We start from the raw sequence: 26,895 nt of genomic DNA on the forward strand, positions 1-26,895 counted from the left end.
TAACACGGACATGTGCTGGGTCATCATCCGAGACTGCTATCACATGAAATACATGGCAGAATGTGGGTAAAACAGAGCAGGAGACGTACAATTTTCCCCCAAGGAGTTCAGTCACAAATGTAATTAACACATTATTTTTTAACAAGCATCATCAGCATGGAAGCATGTCCTCTGGAATGGTGGCCAAAGCCTGAAGGGGCATATGAATGTTTACGTGCAGGATATGCTAAATACCTTGCAACGCAAGCTACAAAAGTGCCATGCGAACACCTGTTCTCAGGTGACATTGTAAATAAGAAGCAGGCAGCATTATCTCCTGTCAATGTAAACAAACTTGTTTGTCTGAGCAATTGGCTGAACAAGAAGTAGGACTGAGTGAACTTGTAGGCTCTAAAGTTTTACATTGTTTTGTTTTTGAGTGCAGTTATGTAACAAAAAAAAAAATCTACATTTGTAAGTTGCACTTTCACAGTAAAGAGATTGCACCACAGTACTTGGATGAGGTGAATTGAAAACTACTATTTCTTTTCCTTTTCACAGTGCAAATATTTGTCATCAAAAATAATAATAGAAAGTGAGCTGTGTACACTTTGTATTCTGTGTTGTAATTGAAATCAATATATTTGAAAATGTAGAAAAACATCCACAAATATTTAATTAATTTCAGTTGGTAGTCTATTGTTTAACAGGGCGATTAATCACGATTAATTTTAATTTAATCAGTTAATTTTTTTGAGTTAATCACGTGAGTTAACTGCAATTAATCAACAGCCCTAAATTTTTTTTATTGCAAAACTAGCTGTATCATAGGAGTTGTCGCGGGGGAGGGGGCGGAAGCTGTAGGTTTCGGCAGCTGCTCAGGGGACAGTTGAGTCTTTTGCAACCAAGGACTGTGTGGGAGGTGATTTCAGTAGCTAGGAGGCAGTTGAGGTTTCTGGTATTCTGAAGGAGGCATTATCTCCAGTTCCAATACTGAAGATAGGTGTTGGGGGCTGACTATGAATTTGGAGGGGACAAAGGTTTGGATTCCTCACACGCCTAAGCTGCCATGAACAGGAGCTGGCTGGCCCATAGCATGCCACTGCAATATCTGTTACTACCATGACAGCACATTCGTTTGATATTTCTGCTAAAGAGCTCATTAGACATTATCATTAGACTTCAGGGTTAAACACTCCATTGAGGTGAACAGGAACAAGACACACTCCTGTCACAGACAGCTATCTTCTCAGGCTGCCTGCAGACTCAGGCAGTCATCATCATTTTTGTTATACTAAGGTCCCATTTTGAAGAACAGCATCCCCACCGAAAGGGCCAGAGCCCTCGTCGTGGTCAGTTTAGATTCCAGGTTACAATTCTGCTGCAATTTGTTTAAAGAAAGCCCAGCTCATAATGCACAGGAATGTCCTCACTTTTCATTAAGCCTGGGAACAGTGGGTGGAATGACTCAGCAGGAAACAAACATACAACCAGTGTAAGAGGGGGGCCGTCCCAAATCATTACCACTGCTGGCACAGTGTGGTTCTGCAAGAACCCCACCCTCAGCTCCCTCAGGGTTCAGAAATAAGACACTTGCACCCAGAGTCTTTCAACACTGTTCCCCTTCTCAGGGCTGAGGGGATTTCTGGTCAGGCTTCTCCATCCTGGCCACGGGAGGTGCACAGTCCTCCTTGCTGGAGGTGGGTTGTAATTCACAGTCTCAGTCTCTTGAACCAGGGGTCCTCAGCCCTCCTCCCAGAGCTAGGTCATCAGCTAAATCAACTCATGCTCCTCAGCTAAGGAGTCCCCAGCTCTCCTCCAGGAGCTGGATTACTCAGCTTCTCCCCATCTAGATCCATCTACTGAAGGCTTTGACCTGTCCACTTGCAGAGTTTAACAGGCACTGGCAGCAAGGACAACAGCAGCTGCCTTCCCTTAGGGGGGTGCTCCTGTTAAGCGCCTCTATGCAAATTAGCCCTGATGGCTTTGTAACAGGCCCAGGTGCTTCTTAGTCAGTTAGCTGCCTACTTGAGCTTGTTCCCTTTAAATTGGGTCCTCATGGATAGGGTGGGCCCTGACTCCCTTTGAAGGGGCCAGCAACCCCATGGCTGTCAGCAAGGTCTTTTCCTCAAGGGATCCTGTGCAATCAGCAGAACAAATCAACCTAAGCCGGGAAGGAAACGGAAAGCTCCCCAGCTTGGGGGGCAGCGCAGCCCCATGGCTCCAGGGTGTGGAGCCTCGCTGTTAGGCCTAGTGTTTTTCACACACCAGAACAATCTGAGACAAACCCCAGGGGCATGGCTGGATCTCAAATAGCCATGGTCACCAAGGACTTATTTACATAGGGAAACTGACCACAACAGCCATTGCACAAAATCTACTCTAGGAGCTAATCCAGAATAGCTTCCTGTGTGGACAAACCTTAACTATTCACACACAGAGACACCCCCCCAGAGTCTCCTCCACACACAGTCAGCACCACTAAAGGGATCCCAAACTTTAAAGGGATACTGCCCTATTCCTCCACATTACACCACCCTTCCCAAAGCCATTCATTCTGGTCCCCGACCCAGCCAGTTTCTAGCGCTATCCTATAGCCCCTGTGCAAGTGGAGGCGGAGCTCAAGGTCCCTGGGTCCTGCTCCGTCACACCAGGCTCCAAACCCAAACGCCCAGCGCAAAACACCCCGGCATGGGGGGAACGTTCTGATCGATGTGCAAACTCTGTGGAATTCGCAGGATAAAACGTCCCTCTCCCTAACCCGGTCAGCAAGAGCGGAAACTTGATTCTAAGTATGAAAACTGCTGGAGGTTGAATGAATTTTTTTTTTTTTGCTTCGTACCATAGCAACAGAACGAGCACGGAGTTGGTGGAATTCAGTCCTGTCAGACTTAGCACCGGCAAACGGAAACAGCTCTTCGAGCTGTTCATGCGAGGCATAGTGAAACTGACCTCCTTGTCACAGGAAATCATTGAGTCACTTACGGGTGAGTGGCCTTTTCTTCATGTCCCTTCAGAGCACAGCTCCTAAGGCTCCATGCTACGATAACAAAGGGAAATGGAACCTCATGCTCCAGGGCACAAGCTGGTCACCTATACAGGTTGAGGCAAGTTTTCTCCCCATCCCCTCCTGGTGATCATCATGGCCCAGTTGCTCTAAAAGGACGATCCAGCTCCCTTTGAGTTCAGTGGGAGCAGGATTGGGCACTAAATGCAGGACGGGGGCTGGCGAAGTTTACCTTCCAGTGAAGCATCAAGTACAGGCTGTGGTCCGAGCTAGGATATCAGATTTGATAGGCAAGTGGCCCAGTTTGGGAAGGCTAATCCCGGGCTCCTATGTTCAGTTTGTCGAGCTCCTGAGGCATGTAAACAGGAAGAGAGCAAAGTCAGGGGCGAACCTCTGCTCTCTCTCTTAACGGTCCATCAAAGCACTTAATCAAAGACACAACCTTTGAAGCCCCATAAAACTACCAGAGGGAAGCGCTATCAGCCCCAGGATCTGACTGGTTCTCACTCTGCTCCAGCCAGTAGCTCATGTACACTGAATTTATCCTTCCTCTCCTCTCGGGGCTGCGTCGCTAGGAAGACTGCTTTCTGGAGCTCACTCCGGTTGAACAAATTCGTAATGTACGTCCATCCTCTGAAGGCCGATGAGGCACTGCAGGTGCTGGCTGGAGAAAGGTTGCGGATCCTCCCAGAACTATGGTATCGGAGGCCCAGCTGTACCATCATTATTGTATACGGTCTCCCTCTCTCTCTCCAGACACCACATCTACCTATCTGTCAGCTCCTAGTATGATCTATCTATGTACCTATCCATCTAGATATCCTCCTAGATCTTAATATAGTGATTTGTCTGTCTATGTAGGATTCTTTGAAGGCACCCATCATAGGGGTATCTAAGCTCCTATAAGAACACAGGAATTGCCAGAGTGGATCAGACCCAAGATGCAGCTAGCCCAGTATTCTGTCTCCATGAATGTGGGTAGCATCGGCTGCTTCAGGGGAAGGTGTCAGAACCCTCCTGCAGCAGATATGGGGTAATCTGCCCTGACATTGTCTCCCCCACTCTCAAATAGTTACGAGGTTGTCTTAAATCCTGACTCCTGAATATTCTTCAGTCTTGAAGATTTCCATTGTTATTACAATTATTCAGATTGTGTTACTCACACAGGAGCCTCAGGCATGGAGTTACCGCACTGCACTGAGTGGTGCAGAAACACAGAGCGTCCCTTTGGGAGCTGGAGGTAGGTCTTTCCTAAATCTAGTCATCATGGGGATCCAAAGCCTCCCCCATTGCTGAAGACCGCTTAAAGGATGGTTTTCTCCATCAACCCCTCCAGCCCCAGCTCCCTGCCCCAATGAGCTGGCCATAGACACAAACCTAAGTTGCTCGGCTGACCTGGTAACAACATGAGCTGAATGCTTCACTCCTGAGCCAGACATACAGCCTCCCTTCATAGAAGATCAGGGTTGGAAGGGACCTCAGGAGGCCATCTAGTCCAACCCCCTGCTCAAAGCAGGACCAATCCCCAACTAAATCCAAGGCTGAGAGCAGGGTGAGTGCTTCACAATGACCAGCAAGCACAAGTCCACTACCCAAGTGTTACAAAGTGCCACACATCCGTGTTTATTATTATTATTGTTAAATACACAAGCTGGTTTCTATTTGTTTTTTTAAATAGACATTATTTATTAAATGACTTTGTATAAAATAATTCACAATTTCGAAGTATAAAAAAAAAACAGACACACAAACAACACAGTTGGGACCAAAACAATAACCCCCTTTGTTGGGAGCGACTCTCCCATCGGCTAATATATGTGGAATAACATGACATGGCAGGTGCATAGCTCTAGTAGACAGAGTCAGACCGTGGATTGTTAGCCCTAGAGTAAATTGCCAGAGATCCACAGCTTGCCATAGAGATACGCTGGCTGACGCCAACCCAAGGTCTGGCAGGCTGACGAGCAGATGGACTTTACAGGCATGATTCTGATCCTATTTACATCTGACTCCACTGAACTCAGTGGAATTACTCCTGGTTTACACAGGGGTACATGAGATCCGAATCAGACTCTCTGTGCCCTTGACACCTGAGCTGTGTGTATATCTCACCACAATCGCACGCCGTACTGGAAGTGGAATGTGCCTTTGGACTGAATAAATATACTTTAAGAAACATATTAATAATTTAAAAATACAGGGTTTAAATAGGTTTTCTCCTGCCATTTAAAAAAATAAACCATTTATCGCTGAAAGCAGAGACATCCCCGTCTTCAAGTTGGGGGCCAAACAGCAGAGTCCCATAGTTAGACTGATTTACACCTGCTGAGCATCTGGCCCTAGAATCAGATCAGATGCTGAGTATCAGCAAAGTTTGATGTCATGGGCCAGATCCTCAGCTGGTGTAAACTGCTGAAGGCAATGGGAACTCTGCCGAATTACTCCAGCAGGGGATCCGGCCCAATGTGGGCTCTTCTGCCATATGATGCAGAGCAGGCCCATAGCAGGCGCAAGACAATGGCGAGGTTGTGGGGGAGGAGGTCTGATGGAGAGAGGGGAGGGCACAGCTCAGTTGGAAGAGTAACGCCTTCTCCCCAGTGGTGGAGGGTCCTGGAGGGGGGAGCCAAGATCAGAGAGAGGCTGGAGGCAACTGTGAGGCCTGAGTGGTCCAACGGGGTTCATTTCTGAACGGGATGGGCCACCAGTGCAGGTGATGGCAGAGGGGGCTGGCATAGCCCTCCTCCCGGGGAGTGGAGGTGACCGAGGCTGTCTGGAGCCCCCTGCAGACTGGGCTGCCAAGATTTAGGAAGGGGGCATGTCAACAGCGCAATGGGAGCTCCGGTGGCCCCTTGGACCCCGGTTGAGCAGTTGGGAGTTGTGGGACCCGCTCCGGGCCCTGACGCTGACTCGCTGTGTGATCTGTCCTAAGCTCAGAATGGGCCTGAACCTCTGAGCCTCAGTGGTACCATGGGGACAGCACAGAAGGCTGGCAAAGCTCCCCAGCGTTTTAACAGCTGAGCCAGGAGGTGACTAAAGACAGGGATGAGCCGAGCTGTGATCAGCTTGAAGTCTGCCCATGTCCCACTTCCTGACCGGAGCTACGTAGACGGACCGCGCCAGCTAGCACAGGGCTGTCACTTCCAGGGGGCATTAATGATCTCCATGCAACGTAATTCGGTAAAGGAGTTCCACCCCACATGACCCTACTGAGATATACACACAGGATCAAAGGCCCGTTGGTCTGTTGCACCCATGTTACTGGATAAAAAGTCCTTGACAGAACGAGACATATTCAGTCTCTTAAAGCACAGTCATAAACATCCAGTCCGGAACACAAGGCCAGCTTGCGTTAGAAAGCCACCCACCGGCCGTGACCTACCGCCTGCAGTTCCCACCGCCGGGCACGCCCGCTCCCTCCAATAAAATACTTTACAGGAGAAGGAGATTTCTCCAATATATTAATGCATAAAGGCAGTTCTCCCAACCTGAGGCCGGCTCAGGGTCATCAGCTACATCACGACAAGCAGGATGCCTGGACAGGGGATGGGGGGGAGGAGGACGGAATGAAAGGGTAGAAGGCACAAGAAGGATGGACGGCCCGCTGAGTGTACGGGAAAGGAGCGGTAGGCACGAACCCTAACACCAGCCAGCCCCTGTTGCTCAGGGGGAAGCAGGAGAGAGTTAAAATTCACAGTGTAGAGGTTTTCTTTCCCTTTGGGGGCTGGGATCCAGGACCCCAATTTGTACCCCTATTACCCACTCTGCAGCATGTCCTGGGTATGGGAAGGAGCAGGCTCCCCTAAAATGAGGGTGCCCCTTCCTCTCTTTGCAGGGCCTCTACCTCTCACTGGAGTGCAGGGGGATGGGAGAGGGGACAGGGCCACACTTTGCAGGGGTGGGAACCCCAAAGGTCAGAGACCGATCCCAGAGTCCAATATGCTGAGCCAACAGGCTTCTAGCGAAGGGCATGGGGAGAGGAGAGAGGGCAAGCATTGCATAGTACGCTATCAGGGCTCCGGGGCCAGACAGCCAGACACAGCAGCCTCGAGGCATGGAGGGGACCGATGCTGGCTCGTGCAGGTTGTTAAAAACGACTCCTGAAAGGGGCCATCTGATGATCATTCCAAAGGCCACCGTGCTGGGGCAGACAGGGGAGAGAGAGAGGCAGACTCCGCTCGCGGCCAGGTGGCAGCCTCTCCGAAAAGCAGAGGATTCCCTCTGCCATGTCACGAGATGGAGCTGGTCTAAGAAGCGGGAAGAAAGAGACCCCAGACCGCAGTCCCCACCCCTCCTGTCCTCCTGCATCCAACTCCGACCCAGAGCATGCAGGGAGCAATGACAACCTGGCAGGCTCAGCAGAGTCCTCTCATTCCTGCCCAGGCATGCCCCTTCTCGCTGAGCCCTCCACGGCAGGCACAGCCAGCCCCTGAAGGAGCCAGCGTCACGCTATCCTAACTCTCTGTGGAGTCCACCTAACCCTTTCCAGGCTGGAGAGGATCAGACAACGCAAGTCGCAGGACTGTTTATCTCCCTTCATCAGAGCCAAACTTTGTCCATCCCGGTGCCAGGTCTGCTGGGGCGGTCCTGCAGGCTGCTCTGGCTTGCCAGTAGCTAGAGAGCAAGGGGTGGGATTGGCCGGGGCATGGGGCAGCGTGGAACCCAGGCGCCAGTGCCAAAAATAAACAGCATCCATTTCCAGATCTTTCAGTCTCTCCCGACCTTGCAGAGAGGAGCAGAGAGCGAGAGCAAGTGACAATCGTTGGCACTGGGGACGACGGAGGAGGGGTCCAGCTGCTGCAGATTCTCCTCCAGATGGGGCTGAGATCCCACACAAAAGGGAGGGTTCGGAATCCAAGCCTCAAGCCGTTGCTCTTCCTGGCACAGGAAAGGCCCAGCTGGAAAGGAGAGCGAAATCAGGGCGGTGACATCGGCTGCTGCAGGGAGACTTCCAAGGGATGGGGCACGCGTGGCTGATGCGGGGCTGAGATTCTGCTGAACGCAGGAAGCAGGAGCATGCCCAGCCAAGCTTAAATGTTTACCCAGGAGGGAGCGGTTGGGCTCACCGACATTCACTGTTTATGCCAGAGGCTCCCAGCTTCTTCCAGTTGCAGGAGTGGAGCCTTTTGGCAGGTGGGGTTGTTTACCTGGCTCACAGACACTTCATGCTGGGTTGCACTAAACTGAAACTAAAATAGCTAAAAGTATACAGCTGGGTAGGAAGAAACCAGCCTGCAGAACAAGGTGCTCAGGGGGTCAGCATCTATCAGAGGGTTACAGGCTGCTGGGTTTGTCTAAGGGGGGGGGGGATGTCAAGGGCAGTTGGCTCTGCAAAACCGGCATCACGTGGCCCTGTGTTTAGAGTCAGTCACGCCCAAACAAACCTGCCCAGTTGACAAGGAAAGAGGTGATTCCCCTCCCCTGGGATCCAAGAGTCCCGCTGGGCTCTTCTCTCCTTGCACATCACTTGTCAGAAAGGTTCTACAGGCCAAATTAGGTCACCCTTGTGCAGCCCCATTTCCAGCAGCGGGTTTGCAGCGGGGTCATGGAATGGCATTGGCACTTAATAACCAATTCTACCAATGCACAGCAAGGGACAGACTCCAGACCCTTCTCCCCTAGCCGGGCTGGCCCTGTCAGGGCTCCCAGGAGCGACCCGAGCTGGAACTCAGCACTGACTCAGATGCCCCCAGAAGCGCATTTGCGGAGTAGGTAGAGGACAATTTCAGAGCCACTTTTCAGAGCAGAACTGCCCTTTCCAGCTGAACAGATCCCTGGCTGGCAGAAGCCTGATCTACCCCTGCCAGCCCCGATCCAGGTTAATGGCCTTACGCCCAGTTCTGCCCGTACTGAATGTGGGTCCCAGACAGGAACCAGACGGTGACAATTAAATTCCCCGTTGCTAAGGGCCTTGTACAACAGCTAGGAAACCTGGAATCAATTTCCAGGTGCTTAAGCTGCCAAGCAATAAGCTGGCAGCCTTGTGCTCGGTGCCTGGCTGAATATTAACCCCAGGGTCTGCGTGAGCCATTCCGAACCCCCCGCTGTGCCAGGCTGCAGGAGTGGGGCCTGATTTAAAGGGGGGCTGTCGTCCGGATAAAGTGGAGCACCTTACCTCATAGCTCGCCCTGCGCCTGCAGCTCCAGAGGCTCCTCCGCTCCATTCAGCGGACTGCAAAGAGAAGCAATATCCAGGGGTTCAAACCAACGCCAGGGGCTGAATGCGGGAAGAAGGTTCAGCTGGTGATGCCCACCCGTGCCCCACAGGGGGGGATGCCTAGTGCCCCTTGCTGCCAGGCAGCCACTCATTGGCCATGCAGGGGCTGGGTCTGCAGCAGGCTCTTGGGCCAAGCGCTCCAAGTTGGGAGGCCAGAGGGATAGGACACTGCATGCCAGAGAAGAGGCCACAAAGCCCACTGAGACCCAGAAGAGGAGAAGCCCCAGTTTTGCAGCCCTAGGTCACAGCCTCTCACCTTCCCTCCTGCTCTTCTAGGTCATTCCCTCTCCGCTGCAGCCGTCCCTCCTGGGTCTGTGTGAGGGAAGTAGAAGGATCAGTCTTGGACTGCTTGGGAGCCTAGGTAGGGGTCTGTGCTGTCCATGAGGGGGGGAGCTCCTGAGCCCTTTCTATCCCCTTCTCCCTGCAGTGAGCAGTGCCTTGGGGGGGGGGGGGGAGGGGGTGAACAGACAGGCTCTCCTGTGGGAGGTGGCAGCCAGGGTGAATAGCTGGGACTGGAGTCTTTCCCACCCCAGACATCCCCCCCGGGCCCCACCCCCCACTGCAGTCATAGCCCCAAACACACTCCCATGGGGCAGGGGGATGGGACGTTCCTAGTTACGAGAACTGCTCTCCCCACACTCTACCCTTCCACCTGAGCCCCTCAGTGCTTTTCAGTCCCTGATGAGTGTGCCCTGCAAGGTATTTTACAGCGAGGGAAACTAAGGCAGAGAGCGATTTGGGGCGGGCGGGGGAGTGACTTGTCCAAAGCCACCTCACAGAGCTGGGAACAGAACCCAGGCCTCCTGACTCCCAGCCTCCAGCTCTAACCACTCGAGACACTGTCTCAGAGCTTGGGTGGGGTGGGGTTTTCCCCAGGTGCGCACACCTACTTGGTTGACAGGAAGGGGCTGAGAGAGGATGGGTCTTTAACCCACTAGCCGGCACTGCCCACAAGACACCCCTCTGCCTGCCCTGGGAGCAGCTGGGACCAGCCAACGTGTCCCGGTGGGGGTGGCTTGGTGAGGCGCTTACCCTGGATCGATGCTTGTAGAAGAGCAGGCCTCCGACAGCCAGCAGAATCGCCACGGTCGCCAGGACTGCTACCAGCACATAGGACATGACCTCCCGCTGGGTCTCCTTGGGCTGCGCCTCCTTCCTGCGCTGGTCTGTGTTCGGAGGAAGGATGTTAAGGTCAGGGATGGGCCCCGCCAGGCTGTCGTCGAGCTCTCTGAACCTGGGCAGCCCCCCTGTTCTCTCTCCTCGGAGCTCCGTGGTGCGCTGCACGTCTGGGGCTTTGCCTTGCCCTGCTGGGTGCAGAGGACTCCCCCCAGGGGGCGTCTCTGGGGCAGTAGGGCGGTCAGTGGTAGCAGACATCCTGGAGAACCGGTGCTGCACTACAGAGAGGGGCTCCTCGGAGCCCAGAGAGGGGATCGGCCACAGCTCACTGTGCAGGGGGGTCACTAATCGGCCACCGGGGTCTGCTCCCGAGGCCTCCGCTGCTTCGGATGTCAGGGCTGGGCTGGACCCGGCATCGGCACTGCTGGGATCTATCAGGTGGGTGCTCAGCTCTGCTGCTGAGAATGCCCAGCTGGCTTGGGTGATGTCTTCTCCTGCCCATGGCTGGGTCGGCTTGGCGCTGGGGGAGGAGTCCGGTGAACCAGGCTTGCGGAGGAACAATCTGAGCCCAGTCGGCCATGCCTGGACTTGCTCAGCCTCTGTCCTGGTGCGATGGATCTCTTCCCTCTGTAGCGTCTCTCCACCAGAGGCCGGGAGGCTGGAAGGGGAGGTGAAGACATCGTCGGTGCTAGGGGGCTCCCGGCTGGGAGGTTCGGTTAGGTCTAGGAGTGGTTCTGTGCGGACAGACGCGCTGCCAGGTCCCTGTGATGCTGATGCTAGCTCCAGGTCTGCTGGTGGTGAGGACACACTGGCAGAGATGCCAGCCCAGACCCCCTGGATCTCCAGAGCAACCAGGGCTTGGTGCGTGCTCCTGGATACCCTGGGCTTGGCGCTGCTGTCTGACTTGACTGGGCTCTGCATGGCACCAGGCTGGCTGTGGGCCAGGCGGGTGCTGGCAGCCGCCTCCTTGCTGCCCAGGCCGGGTACAGTGGAAGGGAAGGGCTTGGTGGCCAAGGCTGGGTGGGGAGAGGCTTGGGGTCCCTCACGAGGGGAGTTTGGGGATGGACAGTTGCAGTCACGGTCAGTCACCACACCTGAAAGAACCAGAGAGAGAGAGAGAGAAAGGCCATAGGGTAACCAGCCTCCAGGAAGAGCAGGGAACAGCCTTTAGGGTCAGCTCAATCCCTTTCCCCGCCCCAGGACCCAGCTTTAGCTTGGGTGGGCTGGTGTCAGAGCCACTGAAACGAGGCCGAAGTGAAACAGGAGGCAGGGAAGAGAGAGTCCGGAATGAGGGGGGGGGGGGGGGGACAGCGGCGGGCAGAGCAAAAAGAGGGAGCGGTGAGGCGAACTGAGCTGCCCAGAGAGGCTGCGAGATGCAGACCCGCGAGCAGCGCACAGAGAGCAGCCCGTGCCCTGGGGAGTGGAAGCGATTAGCGAGAAAGAAGGGGTCAAGAAGGCGCACAGCCAGCAGGCCAGGGGACAGAGGGAGAGGTGGTGGGGCAGGGCCGGCGGGAGATCGGGGCTGTGATTGTTAGTGTGCCCAAGCAAGGCAGCGTCCACATTGCGGCAGGCCCTTGTCCAGAGGCAGTGGAGGGTCTGAGGCTCGTGTCATCACCAGCAGCAGCAGCCCAAGCAACAGGATCAGTGGGAGGGGAGTGTTAGTTTCACCGAGTCCCCTCGTCTCAGTCACAAGACCCAGGACAGATCCTACTGGTGGGGAGGACGGATGGGAGCTTCTTCTTGGCGTGCATGCAAACATATCACATGTAACATGGACCCGGACACAGGCAGGCCGCAGGGACAGATAAGAGCATTGCATCTTCCACTCTGCCTTGACCAAGTGCCGCCCCCCTGATCAGAGCCAGGTAGCCGGAGGCCAGGAAAATTTTCTCCACTGTACAGATGGGGAAACCAAGGCACAAGGAGGGAACGTGACTTGGCCCGTGTGTCGGTGGCAGAGAGCAGCCAGGAGTCCTGCCTCCCAGAGCTGGGCCCGAGCCACAAGTCCGTCCTTACTCCCAGACGAGCCATTGCAGATAAAAACGACTAGGCCCCAAACCTGCAGCCCTGGCTGAGTCAGGTTTGAGGTTTTCTTGGAGCTTTTCTCACGTTGCTAATTTCTGCTCCTGCCTGCGAACTTCCTGGTTTCGGCAGAAATACCGCAAACGAGGTTGTTGTATTTGCAGTACGACAGCCAAACTCACAGCCCTAGAGAGCCATCCAGCCCGCTTCTCAGAGCGAAGAGTGAGAAAACCACTTCCAAAACAACTTCCCAATTTGGGGGCCTGTCTCTGACCCAGGGGCGCGGGAACAATTTGCACAGTGGGGGGTGCTGAGAACCACTGAACCAAACTGTAAACCCTGGATAGGATGGAAACCACTTCAAGCCAGGGGGTACGACAGCACCCCTAGCTCCAGCACCTATGCTCTGACCCGAAACTTTGGAGCTTTCTCCCTCATCAGCAGTCACACGAATGGACACACGCGCACACACAAATACATGCATGCACAGAGAAATGCAGAACACACACACAGGGAAGCACAGTCATAAAGACAGGCACATGGGTGCAATCCAGTGCGGACGCATGTGAGCATACAATATGTATACACACCCTTGTGATGCCGCAAACAATATGCACACCCATTCACAGGGTGGGACGAAGTGGGCCTGTTCTTAACGTTTCCTCCGAATATTGTGGGGGTGCCTCAGTTTCCCCTAGGCAGTTCTTAAGTATCTAGGTGGTGGGGTAAGGGTGTATGATCATTGCAGGGCCCGAGAGGGCAGGTGTGTGCAGGGGTCTGGACACAGAGAATGGCCAACACCCTGTTTCCTGGCAACTGATGGCCTGGGCCCTTCCCCCCCTGCAAGGTGAAAGCTGAAGGGTTGGAGAACAAAGGAATCAGGTGACCACCTGGCCCAGGAAAGGAACAAAGCCCAGAGGAGGAGGGGCTGGAGGGAGTTTCAGTTTGGGGCTGGCTGGGACATGGAGTGAAGTGCAGACGGGGTTGTCTGGCTCACTGCCCCCAAAATGGACCCAGCTGAGGGGTCCTGTTCTCTGCACCTGCAAGCTCTGTTTTAGACCATGTTCCTGTCGTCTAATAAACCTTCTGTTTTACTGGCTGGCTGAGAGTCACGTCTGACTGCAAAGTTGGGGTGCCGGATCCTCTGGCTTCCCCAGGAGCCCCGCCTGAGCGGACTCGCTGGGGGAAGCGCACGGAGGGGCAGAGGATGCTGAATGCTCCGAGGTCAGACCCAGGAAGGTGGAAGCTGTGTGAGCTGTGTGTCCCGAAGACAGGCTGCTCACAGAAAGGCGACTGCCCCAGAGTCCTGACTGGCTTCATGGGGAGCAGTTCCAGAGCATCGCCCAGGGACTCCGTGACACAGGGACAAACGCTCGCACGCACACAAGCATGCTCCTGTGTAAAAGCTGCAGTCTCATAATGGTATAAATCTTCGCAACGATCAGGCATGTGAATCCACTGCCCTGGCTGGTGCTAGAGGATGCTGCTCAAGAGGAGGTGGCGTGGGGAGATCAGCTGTCCTAGTTTCTTACCTGGAGACGGCAGTTCCTTTTTCGGGGCATCAGAACACTTCTGGTAGGTTTTGCTGCAATCGTGTTTGAAATCCACATCTTTGGATAAGAGGACCATAACTCGGTGAAAGAAATTCTTCACCAGCTGTAGCATCTTCTCGGGAGGCATGGAGAACTCCTTGGAGCAGGCCTGGGAGAGCTAAGCAGAGAGCAGGGATCAGCAGCTGGGAGACAACCCAGAGAGCAGAAACTGGGTCAAACTCCCCCTCGTCCTACAATTGCCAAATCGCTAGAAGCACCAGGCACCACACACGGTCTGACTCTCCCCTCGCAGCTCTATGGCAATCAGTGAAACTGCTCGGTGTAAACACGGTCTGAGGGAAAGATCAGGACCACTGAGCCTGATCCCCTTCTCATTGAAATCAATGGGAGGAGTCTTCCCATGTCCCCCCCAATGAGATCAGAATCGGGCCCATTCAGTGTGATCCTACTCCCGTTGAAATCAGTGGGAGATTGGTCACTTCTACCAGCGAGAGCTGGCTCAGGCCCATTTACACCCAGGCTGGGATTCCAGGGGCTCTTGGCAGGAGCAAACGCAGGTAGAAAAAGATTAGGGAAAAGACTGAGCTCGGATGGTGACCCAGTTGGTGCTTGGGCCCTTTGGGTGACTCTGGCCTAGAGCAGTCTACAGCCAAAGTCACGGCCTTCTGCTGGGAGCAGAGTCTGATACATCTGAGGCTGCATAGCAAAGTCCTGTAAGTCCTTGTGGTTGCGTGCATGCGGAGAATCCCGCTCCATCCCGCTCAGGATCCCACCCCCCACCCCCACCAGTGTGGCTCTGGGAGTCTCTCGAGAGCCCCTGAGGCTGCTGTTTTCACAGGGGAGGCTCCAGCAGACAGCCAGGGAGGCTGGGAATATTCCCAGCTTTGCACTTCCTGCTCTGCTCTTTCATCTGCCAGGCCGGGGACCCTCTGACCCCAGCTCCAGCTTTAATTAGCCCAGTGTGAGGTTAATGATCATTCCCAGCCATCAGCAACCACCGGTCACATATTCAGACACAGCCTGGAACGCCTTCACAGAATCAGAGAAGATCATCAGAGAAGACCTAGTCCAACCCCCTGCTCAAAGCACGACCAACCCCAACTACATCATCCACAGGGGCCACCCTCCAGAGTCCACGTGGTCACCCTCAGTGCTCTGGGAGTTAGTCTTTTCCCAATATGGACATCCACCCAGCTTCCTAGAGCAGCAGGAACCAGCCTGAACCAAACTGCTCCATTCCACTGAGGGCTGCGAGCCCTCCTCTCGTCCCTGTGCCCATTAACCTGCGGATCCGCAGCTGGTTCTCAGAATGTACCTCGCGCTCATGATCATCCTGGTCGTCAATGCACGGAACTTCATTCTCGTCGATTTTCTTGTACATGTTTTGCACATCTTTTGTCTTGTTAAAATTATCGGAGTTCTTCTTGAATTTCATTTTGTCAAGGATGTCCTCCAGCCGAGGGAAAGCCGCTTTGACAAAGCAGATGGGGTCACCCTGGGACGCAAACATGGACAGGTTATTGGCTGCAATACAGAACTGACCCTTTGTGTGTAAGTTATACTGGCTTTCCTCCCAAGGCCCCAGTTCAGAGGTGATGTGTGAGGGAAGTCAGTTACACTTCAGCAAGTGGGCCAAAGAGCTTCCTTCTTTAAGGAAGAATTACCACCGCCATTTTGCAAAAGGGAAACAGAGGCATGGAGCGATTAAATGAGTTTCCAAAAATCACATAGGGAGTCTGTGACCAAGATGGAAATCAAGCCCAGCTCTCTGAAGGCTTAGGCTACAGGCCCCTCCTTTCTCTCCAGGCTGCTGAGACTCCCCTCTGGATTTACAGCTCCTCCCATCCCTGGGACTAATGCACAAGCTGCCATCCCGAGGAATTGCTAGGCTCAGGCTAGCAGCTGATCAGACAAAGTCCACTCACCAATTGCAGCTCATCAATGAACTCAAAGGAGACGTGGCAGGACATCAGCATCTGGGAGTCAATCTGCGAAAGAGAAGCATAAAGTCACACTGCAGCCCCTTAACAGGAATCCAGCCAGGCTGCCGCTCCCCTTTAAGCAGGCACCTGATAATTGCACCAGCCCCTAGGGCCTGCAGAGAGGAGAATCTGCAGAGTGGGATGAACCCAGCTGCTCTGGATAGGATCAGTGCAGGGAACCATACAAGGGCTGAAGCCAGGGGGCTGTTAGCACCACAGGACGGGACTCCATGCACTATGTACAGGGCTCCCGAGCATTATAGGTTCACTTCCTGGGACTAGAGATCCAGCTCAGCATCTATCAATCATTTGAACACATACTAAATACACTCTTCCACTCAATCATTTTTTAAAACCAGATCCCCGCCCCTGCTCTGCAGACATGCTCATGATTACAGAGTATCTCTCGTCACAGAGGAATTTGCCCTAATGTCCTGGCCAAAATTTTCTCCCCTGTGTCACTCAGCTGCAGCTCATCACCCCATACACAGCTGCATTTTAGGAGTGGATGCAGGGGTTTTTTTTGGTAACATGCTTTGGATCCTTGTTGCTGGAAGGCACAATATAACTGTGAGATGTTATTCCATGCAGTTCACTGGAGGTCCAGAGGGTAAACAGATATAATGAAGGAACAAGCAGTTCTGTGAAGAGGCGTAGCCCTGATGAGGCTATGAGCATTCCCAATCCTCGTCCAAACAAACAAGAGGCAGTCGCCCTTCTTCATCGGGGGCCAGGATCTGCCTTGTCAGAGGAAAGCAAAAGGCCATAAAAATCAACCCCGCTGCCCCCTGGCTCTTCACATGCTGACTCAGCACTTTGCAGAATAACTTTGCAGGGGAGCCGAGTGCAACAGCGCCCACATCTGACCAAGGCCCTGAGTGACAGAGGTTTCCAATTTCAGGACGAAAAGCTCTCCTCCGGGGAGTACTCTGAGTCTGCGTTCCAGGCTGGGAAAAAACAGGGCTGCCAGGAGAGCATGTATTATTGGGAACAATTGTTTCATTATCCACTGGGCCTGCGGTGAGGCGGTTGCTAGCAAACGCTTATTAGATACAAAGTAGAGCTGGCTGAGGCGGGCCAGGGATGGGGTGCGCGGCTGTGATCGCTGCAGAAGTCCGGAGAACACAGGAGGGAAATCCTTTGATCAGCCCTGCTATCTTCGAGTTGGTTTCACGCGCCTGACTCTGACCTTTGTGCCCGAAGTAATGAGGATGGTGGCAGCCATCCAACTTAGGGAACATTCGACTTTGGACTCGGTCAGAGCTGGGACAGCAGCAACAACTGGATTAGTGACTGAATGCTGGGTTGGTGGCACACCATCTGGACTCACAGCCTGGCTCCTGGCACGGTATCTAAGCGCTTCAACGGGTAGCGCCACATCTGGATCATTAGCGCAGTATTTACAGGGCAGTGGCCTGGTTGCCCGGTCACTCGCCCCCGTGCCAACTCCGTGGGGCCTGATTCTCCTCTCACTCCCCCTGGTGTGACTCAGGACTAACCCCATGACGTTCATGAAGTGATGGCAGTGCAAGATCTGAATGGGGCCCTGGCTAATTAATAAGGCTATAGACTCATAGGGCCAGAAGGGACCTCGAGAGGTCATCTAGTCCAGTCCCCTGCACTCATGGCAGGGCTAAGTATTATCTAGACCGTCCCTTACAGGTGTTTGTCCGACCTGCTCTTAAACATCTCCAGCGATGGAGATTCCACCACCTCCCTCGGCAATTTATTCCAGGGCTTCACCACCCTGACAGGTAGGAAGTTTTTCCTAATGTCCAACCTAAACCGCCCTGGCTACAATTTAAGCCCATTGCTTCTTGTCCTAGCCTTAGGGATTAAGAAGAACAATTTTTCTCCTTCCTTGTAACAAGCTTTTATGTACTTGAAAACTGTTCTCATGTACCCTCTCAGTCTTCTCTTTGCCAGACTAAACAAACCCAATTTTTTCGATCTTCCCTCACAGGCCATGTTTTCTAGGCCTTTAATAATTTTTGTTTCTCTTCTCTGAACTCTCTCTAATTTGTCCACATCTTTCCTGAAATGTGTCCAGTTCTGGGCGTCACAATACTCCAGTTGAGGCCTAATCAGCGCAGGAGTACAGCAGAAGAATTACTTCTCTTGCTTACAACACTCCTACTAATACATCCCAGAATGAGGTTTGCTTTTTTTGCAACAGTGTCACACTGTTGACTCATATTTAGCTGGTGATCCACTATGATCCCCATATCCCTTTCCACAGTACTCCTTCCTAGGCAGTCATTGCCCATTTTGTATGTGTGCAACTGATTGTTCCTTCCTAAGTGGAGTTCTTTGCATTTGTTCTTATTGAATTTCATCCTATTTACTTCAGACCATTTCTCCAGTTTGTCCAGATCATTTTGAATTTTAATCCTATCCTCCAAAGCACTTGCAACCCCTCCCAGCTTAGTATCGTCCACAAACTTTATCAGTGTACTCTCTATGCCATTATCTAAATCATTGATGAAGATACTGAACAGAATCGGACCCAGAACCAATCCCTGCGGGACCCCACTCGTTATGCCCTTCCAGCATGACTGTGAACCACTGATAACAGCTCTCTGGGAATGGTTTTCCAACCAGTTATGCACCCACTTTATAGTAGCTCCATCTAGGTTGTATTTCCCTAGTTTGTTTATGAGAAGGTCATGCAAGGCAGTATCAAAAGCTTTACTAAAGTCGAGATAGACCACATCTACCGCTCCCCCTATGCACAAGACTTGTTACCCTGTCAAAGAAAGCTATCTGATTGGTTTGCCACAATTTGTTCTTGACAAAGCCATGCTGACTGTTACTTATCACCTTATTATCTTCTAGATGTTTGCAAATTGATTGCTTAATTATTTCCTCCATTATCTTCCCGGTTACAGAAGTTAAGCTGACTGCTCTGTAATTCCCTGGGTTGTCCTTATTTCCCTTTTTATAGATGGGCACTACGTTTGCCCTTTTCCAGTCTTCTGGAATGTTTCCCATCTTCCATGACTTTTCAAAGATAATCGCTAATGGCTCAGATATCTCCTTAGTCAGCTCCTTGAGTATTCTAGGATGCATTTCATCAGGCTCTGGTGATTGAAGACATCTAATTTGTCTAAATAATTTTAACTTAAAGGACATCCACTGCTGCAGCCAGTGAGAATCAGGAGGGAGAGCTGGAGACATCGCAGGAATTTCCTTTGATTTCTGACCCCGAATCAGCTGGATCCGCCCACAAATCATTTGTGATCCAGGGAGAAAAAAAAAAAAAACAGGCCTGCCAAACGCCAACTGGCCCTGTGTGCCCTCTTTGTACTTGCCTTCTGCCACTGATGCCCTGGCAGCATCCACCAGTATTCAGCCTTGTTAGGCTGTGCAGCAGCTGTGCAAGAAACAAGGCTGGGGAATTCCTCCCAGTACTGGAAGACCAGGAAGGTTCCTGGGTCAATCCCCTTGCAACTAATCCTGTCGGGGAACTGCCAGATTCCCAAGGTTAACCCTTCGGCAGCTGCAGATCTCGAGGGCTCCATCCTCCTCCTAAATGCTCACGAGGTTTACAATCCAGACTGAGTTCATTCTAAGGAAGGGCTAGGAAGTGCCTTCCCTATAAGTCTCCCTCTCCCTTCTGATGCAGAAGAAAGGAATGTGGGGCTGGGGCTTCAGGAGACCCCACACCTAAAAGACCAGCCTGCAATCAGCACAGCCTGGAATGCACCTGTGCACGACCCGTCACCCTGCGAACTGTGTCGGCAGGGTTTTGTCCAGGTAGAAAGGCATTCCTACCCCACTCCAGCATCTTATCTATCCGCCAGATATGACAGATGGGTAGATATCGATCTGTCTCCTGTCTATCCTTCTCTTTCCTTACTTCTGCGATCTCTCCCACATTTGCCTTCCCTTTCTCTTCCATCCTCACTCCTTCCCTGCCAATGCCTGCGGGTTCACATCCCCATCCCAGTGATCCGGCCCATCCTCTATGCTGGAGCCAATGCTCATTTACAGCAAAGCCCAATCTAGGCCGGTGAGCAGAGAGGCTGTCCAGAGGACATCTCTGCTTCCCACAGCTATCACCACTGCTCACCTCCCTCTTGTTTTGATAGGTCTCTCCCCTGGATTTTTTGCTCCGTATGGGAGCTTTGCTTCTGGATTGCCTATCATCGGTCTAATTCATGTGGGGCACAAAGACTGATCTCACCTGGGGCAGGGGCTGGTCGAACCTGCCGCCCCAGCTAATCTGGCCCCCTAGAGTCACTCTCCCATGGCATGAGTGCCTGTCTCAGGCATCAAACTCAGCAGGTACCATTCTCACCTGGCAGAGGCGTTGGTCTTGTCGAACATAGACCTGGAGCCCACCACGCACTCACCTAGCATGGACACCTGGCTAGCACCAGGCCCCAGCCTCACCCCCTAATGTTCCAGATCCCATCCCACCAGCCATGCTGGCTGGGCAGGATACTCACCAGCTCCTGCAGCTTATCCAGGTGCTTTTTGGTGATGATATTCTCACAGTAGCCTTTCTGCTCGGTTTCATGGATGCTGCAGGCGGCGAGGAGGAAGAAAGTCAGCAGGGTGCAGGAGACCGGGCATACCTGAGGAAGGGAGAAGTTGTCAGGAACCCCTGCCATCAGAGAATCCATGTCCCTGGGCTACCTGCTGCCCCCATGGCTAGCAGGCTCCAGGGCAGCATCCTAGCGCTGTTTCCTGTGGCTACCCCCTTGCCACCCCCTGGAAACAGCCTTTGCGGTGGATCTCTTTGTGCCAGTCAGTGGATGTAGCACAATGCTGCCAGCCCCCATGGAGAGCCCTATGGATTCCCCCTCTCTCTGGTACGTCTTGAGGAACTGCCTGGTTTGTCTGTCTCTCTGCCATACAATCATAGAATCATAGAATATCAGGGTTGGAAGAGACCCCAGAAGGTCATCTAGTCCAACCCCCTGCTCGAAGCAGGACCAATTCCCAGTTAAATCATCCCAGCCAGGGCTTTGTCAAGCCTGACCTTAAAAACCTCTAAGGAAGGAGATTCTACCACCTCCCTAGGTAACGCATTCCAGTGTTTCACCACCCTCTTAGTGAAAAAGTTTTTCCTAATATCCAATCTAAACCTCCCCCACCTCAACAAATCCTTCTCTCCCTCTGGAGTCAGCACCCTTCGCAATGCAGAGATGGTTAAGAGACATGTGGTGCTGGGGGGGCATGGCACGGTAGGTGGGCATCGTGTGGCACTCCACTGGAAGGGTACAAGCTGCACTGATCTGCCCGAGTTGCTGTGCCAGGAGCTCGGGCCACGAATCCTTTTTAGTGGCACCCAAGCGTTCAGTCTGTGAATGCTTCTCCCCTCCCTGCTGGCCGTCCCGTCCCCCGCTCCCTCTCCAGGTCTGCTATTCTTAGAGGAGCAGGTCAGCTGAGCAGCCCCTGCTGGGAATTCCCCAGCCCTGCTGTCCTGGGGCCAGCTGAGCTGCTCTCTCAGAGCCAGGCTGCTGACAGACGCACGTGTGTACAAGCCCCTCCGTGCAGAGCAGGAAACCACAGCTCCTGCCACCAGCGCACCACCAGTCGCTGTCTCGTCCTGTCTTCTCCACCCCATCACTCAGCCATTCATTGCTTTTTGCACCCCCTCCGTTGCTCTTCACATTCTCTTCTCACCCCCTCTCATGCGCCACCTCCCAACGCTTGCACCCCTTCTTCCTCCCTCCTCCAACCCCTCTTCTGCTCCCCCATCTGTCTCTTTCCCACCGCCCCTCCAGCTCTCACTCACCCCTGCAATCTCTCCCTTCCCTTTCTCGTCTCCTGAGAAGGAATCTTAATTCACGGACCTCCTCAAATCCATCCATCTCAGAGCCAGCTGCAAATGTGTCCTCCCTTTCCAGGACCCCTCACTGCCCCTCCATGTCGCAGCACTCCAGCCCTGAGCGTCTCTTTGCACCTCCTTTCACATTGCCCCATCACTGAGTCACGTCTCTCCATATAAGTAGTGGCGAGGTGTTAGCTCCATGAACTCTTTTACACACAATGCAGTTAGTCTGTGGAACTCATTGCCACAATGTATCAGAGAAGCCAGAATCTTAGCAGGATTCCAAAAGGGACTGGACATTTATGTGGATAATGAAACCACCCAGAGTCACAAAAGCAAATGCTAAAGAAATAACCAAGAGGCTGGGAAGGGCTACAAACCTGCCTGCTTCATGGCACAACCACCCTCGAACTCACTGGGGTTGGGAGGAAACATTCCCAGGGGAAGGTTAACCCAGGAGTGGAGGGTTTCTGGCTCCTTTCTCAGAAGCAGCTGATGCTTGTCACAGTTGGACACAGGATCCTGGGCTAGAGAGCCGTTCTTATGGCATTAGCTTAGAATTAGAATAGAATATCAGGGTTGGAAGGGACTTCAGGAGGTCATCTAGTCCAACCCCCTGCTCAAAGCAAGACCAATCCCCAATTTTTGCCCCAGATCCCTAAATGGCTCCCTCAAGGATTGAACTCACAACCCTGGGTTTAGCAGGCCAATGCTCAAACCACTGAGCTCTCTCTCCCACTGTAACCTCCCACCCTGGAACTCAAATGCTTTCAGGGAGCTGGATCCATGGATCCTTCCATTAAGTCCAGTGGGGTTTGGAACAGATGCAGAAGGGTACAGCAATGCCTTCTCTGAGCAGGGCACTCATGGGACCTCCTGCACTGTGATCCACGTGCTGTCAGGCGTGATCCTGGCAGACATAGATTCACAGATATTAAGGTCAGAAGGGACCATTATGATCATCTTGTCTGACCTCCTACACAATGCAGGCCACAGAATCTCACCCATCCACTCCTGCGATAAACCTCTCACCTATGTCTGAGCTATTGAAGTCCACAAATCATGGTTTAAAGACTTCACGGTGCAGAGAATCCTCTGTAGCATGGGTCACGCGCTGGAGGAAGGTGAAAAACCACCAGGGCTTCTTCCAATCTGCCCTGGAGGAAAATTCCTTCCCGACCCCAAATATGGCGATTAGCTGAACCCTGAGCATATGGGCAAGATTCACCAGCTAGGTACCCAGGAAAGAATTCTCTGCAGTAACTCAGATCCAACCCCATCTAACATCCCATCACAGGCCATTGGGCCCATTTACCATGAATAGTTAAAGATCAATTAATTGCCAAAATCATGTTATCCCATCATACCTTCTCCTCCATAAACATATTGGGTTTAATCTTGAAGCCAGATAGATCTTTTGCCCCCACTGCTTCCCTTGGAAGGCTATTCCAGAACTTCACTCCTCTGATGGTTAAAAACCTTCATCTAATTTCAAATCTAAACTTCCTGATGGCCAGTTTATATCCATTTGTTCTCGTGTCCACATTGGTACACAGCTTAAATAATTACTCTCCGGTATTTATCTCTCTGATATATTTATAGAGAGCAATCATATCTCCCCTCAGCCTTCTTTTGGTTAGGCTAAACAAGCCAAGCTCCTTGAGTCTCCTTTCATAAGGCAGGTTTTCCATTCCTCGGATCATTGTAGTAGCCCTTCTCTGTGCCTGTTCCAGTTTGAATTCATCCTTCTTAAACATGGGAGACCAGAACTGCACACAGTATTCCAGGTGAGGTCTCACCAGTGCCTTGTATAATGGTACTAACCCCTCCTTATCTCGACTGGAAATACCTCGCCTGATGCATCCCAAGACTACATTAGCTTTTTTCATTGCCATGTCACATTGGCGGCTCATAGTCATTCTGTGGTCAACCAATACTCCAAGGTCCTTCTCCTCCTCTGTTACTTCTAATTGATGCGTCCCCAGTTTATAACTAAAATTCTTGTTATTAATCCCTAAATGCATGACCTCACACTTCTCACTATTAAATTTCATCCTATTACTATTACTCCAGTTTACAAGGTCATCCAGATCCTCCTGTATGATTTCCCGGTCCTTCTCTGAATTGGCAATACCTCCCAGCTTTATATCCTCCGCAAACTTCATTAGCACACTCCCACTTTTTGTGCCGAGGTCAGTAATAAAAAGATTAAATAAGATGGGTCCCAAAACCGATCCTTGAGGAACTCCACTGGTAACCTCCCTCCAGCCTGACAGTTCACCTTTCAGTAGGACCCGCTGTAGTCTCCCTTTTAACCAATTCCTTATCCACCTTTCAATTTTCCTATTGATCCCCATCTTTTCCAATTTAACTAATAATTCCCCATGTGGCACCGTATCAAACGCCTTACTGAAATCTAGGTAAATTAAATCCACCATGTTTCTTTTGCTTAAAAAAATATCTGTTACTTTCTCAAAGAAGGAGATCAGGTTGGTTTGGCACGATCTACCTTTTGTAAAACCATATTGTGTTTTGTCCCATTTACCATTGACCTCAATGTCCTTAACTACTTTCTCCTTCAAATTTTTTTCCAAGACCTTGCATACTACAGATGTCAAACTAACAAGCCTGTAGTTACCCGGATCACTTTTTTCCCCCCTTTCTTAAAAATAGGAACTATGTTAGCAATTCTCCAGTCATACGGTACAACCCCCGAGTTTACAGATTCATTAAAAATTCTTGCTAATGGGCTTGCAATTTCACGTGCCAATTCCTTTAATATTCTTGGATGAAGGTTATCTGGGCCCCCTGATTTAGTTCCATTAAGTTGTTAGAGATATGGCAGAGGATCCCCAACCAGGGCACTCCAACCTCCAAGGGCTACAGGGAAAACACAGGGCAACCCTGGTGTGACTCTCTTGAAACCAGTGGGATATAAATGGATGGGTAAATGAGATAAGTAGAAAATAGATTAAATAGTTATGTACTGTATTATAATAATAATGAGAGAGAGAGAGATGCACTGTATGGGGATAGATAGAGAGATAGACCATAGTATACGGATTGATCTAAGATCGAGGTAGACAGATCAGAATACTAAGATCTATTTGTCTAGCTAACTATCCTCCTAGATCTTAGTATACCGATTAATCAATCTAGCTAGCTAACTAGCTAGATCAATATACTAAGATCTAGGAGGATGGATTGGGTAGCTAGCTAGCTAAATATATTAAGATCTAGGAAGAGAGTTAGCTAGATAGATCAATTGATCAATCAATATACTATCTTGCTAACTCTCCTACTAGATCTTAATACACTGATCTAGCTAGCTAACCGCTTATCCATTCTTATCTTAATATACTGGTCTAGCTAGCTAGATTGATCAGAATACGAAGACTTAAGAGAATGAATAGATAGATGGACAGACAGACATTTAGTATACTGTTCTAGTTAGCTACCTATCATAGAATATCAGGGTTGGAAGGGACCTCAGGAGATCATTTTCTAGTCCAACCCCCTGCTCAAAGCAGGGCCAATCCCCAACTAAATCATCCCAGCCAGGGCTTTGTCAAGCCTGACCTTAAAAATATCTAAGGAAGGAGATTCCACCACCTCCCTAGGTAACGCATTCCATTCCAGGGGCCATCAATCCTCCTAGATCTTAGTATTCTGATCTATCTCGCTAGGTCGGTCATTTGATAAATCAGTATGCTAGGACAAAAAGAAAAGGAGGACTTGTGGCACCTTAGAGACTAACCAGTTTATTTGAGCATAAGCTTCTGTGAGGTACAGAGCTCACGAAAGCTTATGCTCAAATAAATGTGTTAGTCTCTAAGGAGCCACAAGTCTTCCTTTTCCTTTTGCGAATACAGACAAACACGGCTGCTACCCTCAAACCTATCCTAGGACAGTTAGTTAGCTAGATAGACTTGTCCTTTAAGTGCCGTACTCCAACAGGGTGAGGGGATCCCAGGCAAGCAGCCCACTCAAAGGGGTCAAACAGAGTCCTCTGGGAGGAGTTCTCGCCAAACCATTCCCAAGCTCCTTGTCAGGCCCAGGCTGTGACAAGCTTCCCAGACAGGTGACAAGGCTTCCCAGCCTTGTGCATGCCTCTGCGTGCACCCGCTCCCTCTCCCCGGTATGAAGATCTCTCTCTCGGCTTAGCCCCCATTGCATTTTACAAAACAACGCACAGAGGAAAGTTCGCCCCAACTTAGCTTTAAGCCCCTGCCCTGCCAGCGCGCAGCGCGAGCAGAAGAGCGAGGGCCTGCGGGGAAAGGACCTGTTGTCTCCATCCAAAGGCACAGCCCAGCCGAGCGAAGGAGCAAGCAAAAGGAGGAGCGGCAGGCGAAGGCAGAGAGAGCCGCTCGGAGTTTGCTCCTGCAGGACTGCGCTCAGCCAGGACCGTCCTCTTCCAACACCCGATAACCCCGGGCCCGCCAATAACGACAATCGCCCCTAACGACAGCGCACGGTGAGGGGGCGCCCCAAAGGGACTTAGGCGCCTCCAGCCCTTGGCGGGCGGGAGCGAGGCGCCTAACGCCCTTGGCGCGCCCCGGGGCTTTCAGCCGAGCGCGGGCGCCGGCCGAGGGGCGCAGCCGGGGAAGCAGCGGGAGCGAAGGCAGGGCAGGGAGGTGCCGCCGCCGCCCGGATCTGCCAGCGCCCCTACCTTGGGGCCGAGCCGGGCCGCCGGGGCCGCCGCCCGCGGGCCTTCCACCTCCTGGGCGCGGAGCTGCGCAGCCATCGCGGCTGCCGCGGGGAAGGAAGCGGCACTGGGCGCGGCGCGGCGGGGAAGCGGCGGCCGTCTCCTGCCTCCCTTCTCCTGGGCTCGGCCCTTTTATTGCCTCTCCGGAGCATGTGGTTTGTGGGAAATCACCTTGGCCGCCGGCCAGCGCTGGCAGCGAGCTCGCCCGGGCCTGGGCTTTTGTTTCCGCTGGCGGGGGCCGAACTGGGAAGGGGAGGGCGAGCTGCTGCCTTTACCTTGCAGCTCTCCCCCCCACCCCGCCCCCCGACACACTGGGGAGGGGGGTTTCCCCGCAGGGCAGGAGCTCCCTGCTGCTCCCCAAAAGTTCCAAGCCTCGGAAAGGGGTTGGGGGGCCTGAAGTCAACTGAGTCCAGGCTGGATCCTGGAGTGAAATGTGCCCCAGGCGGGGCCGGCCTTAGGGGGTGGGCCGCTGGGGCGACCGCCCAGGGGGGCACCGGTGCAGAGTCGGAGACTACGCCGGGCTGGCAGGGGAGCGC

At 52.4% G+C, this 26,895-nt stretch overlaps 1 protein-coding gene across 3 annotated transcripts; it reads right to left on the minus strand.

The window, feature by feature from the left end:
* Positions 1 to 26,552, minus strand: CSF1 (colony stimulating factor 1). 3 transcript variants are annotated; one of them, XM_073319739.1, is made up of 9 exons: positions 26,324 to 26,551; positions 20,324 to 20,452; positions 15,816 to 15,878; positions 15,206 to 15,385; positions 13,870 to 14,047; positions 10,232 to 11,409; positions 9,456 to 9,511; positions 9,099 to 9,154; positions 1 to 36 (listed from the first exon to the last, which is right to left on the minus strand). In XM_073319739.1, the coding sequence occupies exons 1-8, from the start codon at positions 26,396 to 26,398 to the stop codon at positions 9,100 to 9,102; spliced, it is 1,914 nt and encodes a 637-aa protein (XP_073175840.1). In that variant the 5' UTR covers positions 26,399 to 26,551; the 3' UTR covers positions 1 to 36; position 9,099. The 3 variants fall into 3 exon arrangements, with proteins under 3 accessions (XP_073175840.1, XP_073175839.1, XP_073175841.1); XM_073319738.1 differs by lacking the exon at positions 1 to 36 and adding an exon at positions 4,605 to 7,881 and having other exon boundaries at positions 26,324 to 26,549; XM_073319740.1 differs by lacking the exon at positions 1 to 36 and adding an exon at positions 4,606 to 7,881 and having other exon boundaries at positions 10,232 to 10,365; positions 26,324 to 26,552.
* Between the last annotated feature and the right edge of the window lie 343 nt (positions 26,553 to 26,895).

The sequence above is a fragment of the Lepidochelys kempii genome, chromosome 21 (assembly GCF_965140265.1).
Source record: "Lepidochelys kempii isolate rLepKem1 chromosome 21, rLepKem1.hap2, whole genome shotgun sequence".
NCBI lineage: Eukaryota > Metazoa > Chordata > Testudines > Cheloniidae > Lepidochelys > Lepidochelys kempii.

What these genes read in the sequence shown, in the direction of transcription:
- CSF1 (XM_073319739.1), bottom strand. Translation starts at nt 26,398, where the DNA reads ATGGCTGCGCAGCTCCGCGCCCAGGAGGTGGAAGGCCCGCGGGCGGCG. An exon ending in TCATTGATGAGCTGCAATTG is followed by an intron (nt 15,386 to 15,815) that starts GTGAGTGGACTT and finishes TTTGCGTCCCAG; the next exon opens with GGTGACCCCATCTGCTTTGT. An exon ending in AGGATGATCATGAGCGCGAG is followed by an intron (nt 14,048 to 15,205) that starts GTACATTCTGAG and finishes CTCTCTGCTTAG; the next exon opens with CTCTCCCAGGCCTGCTCCAA.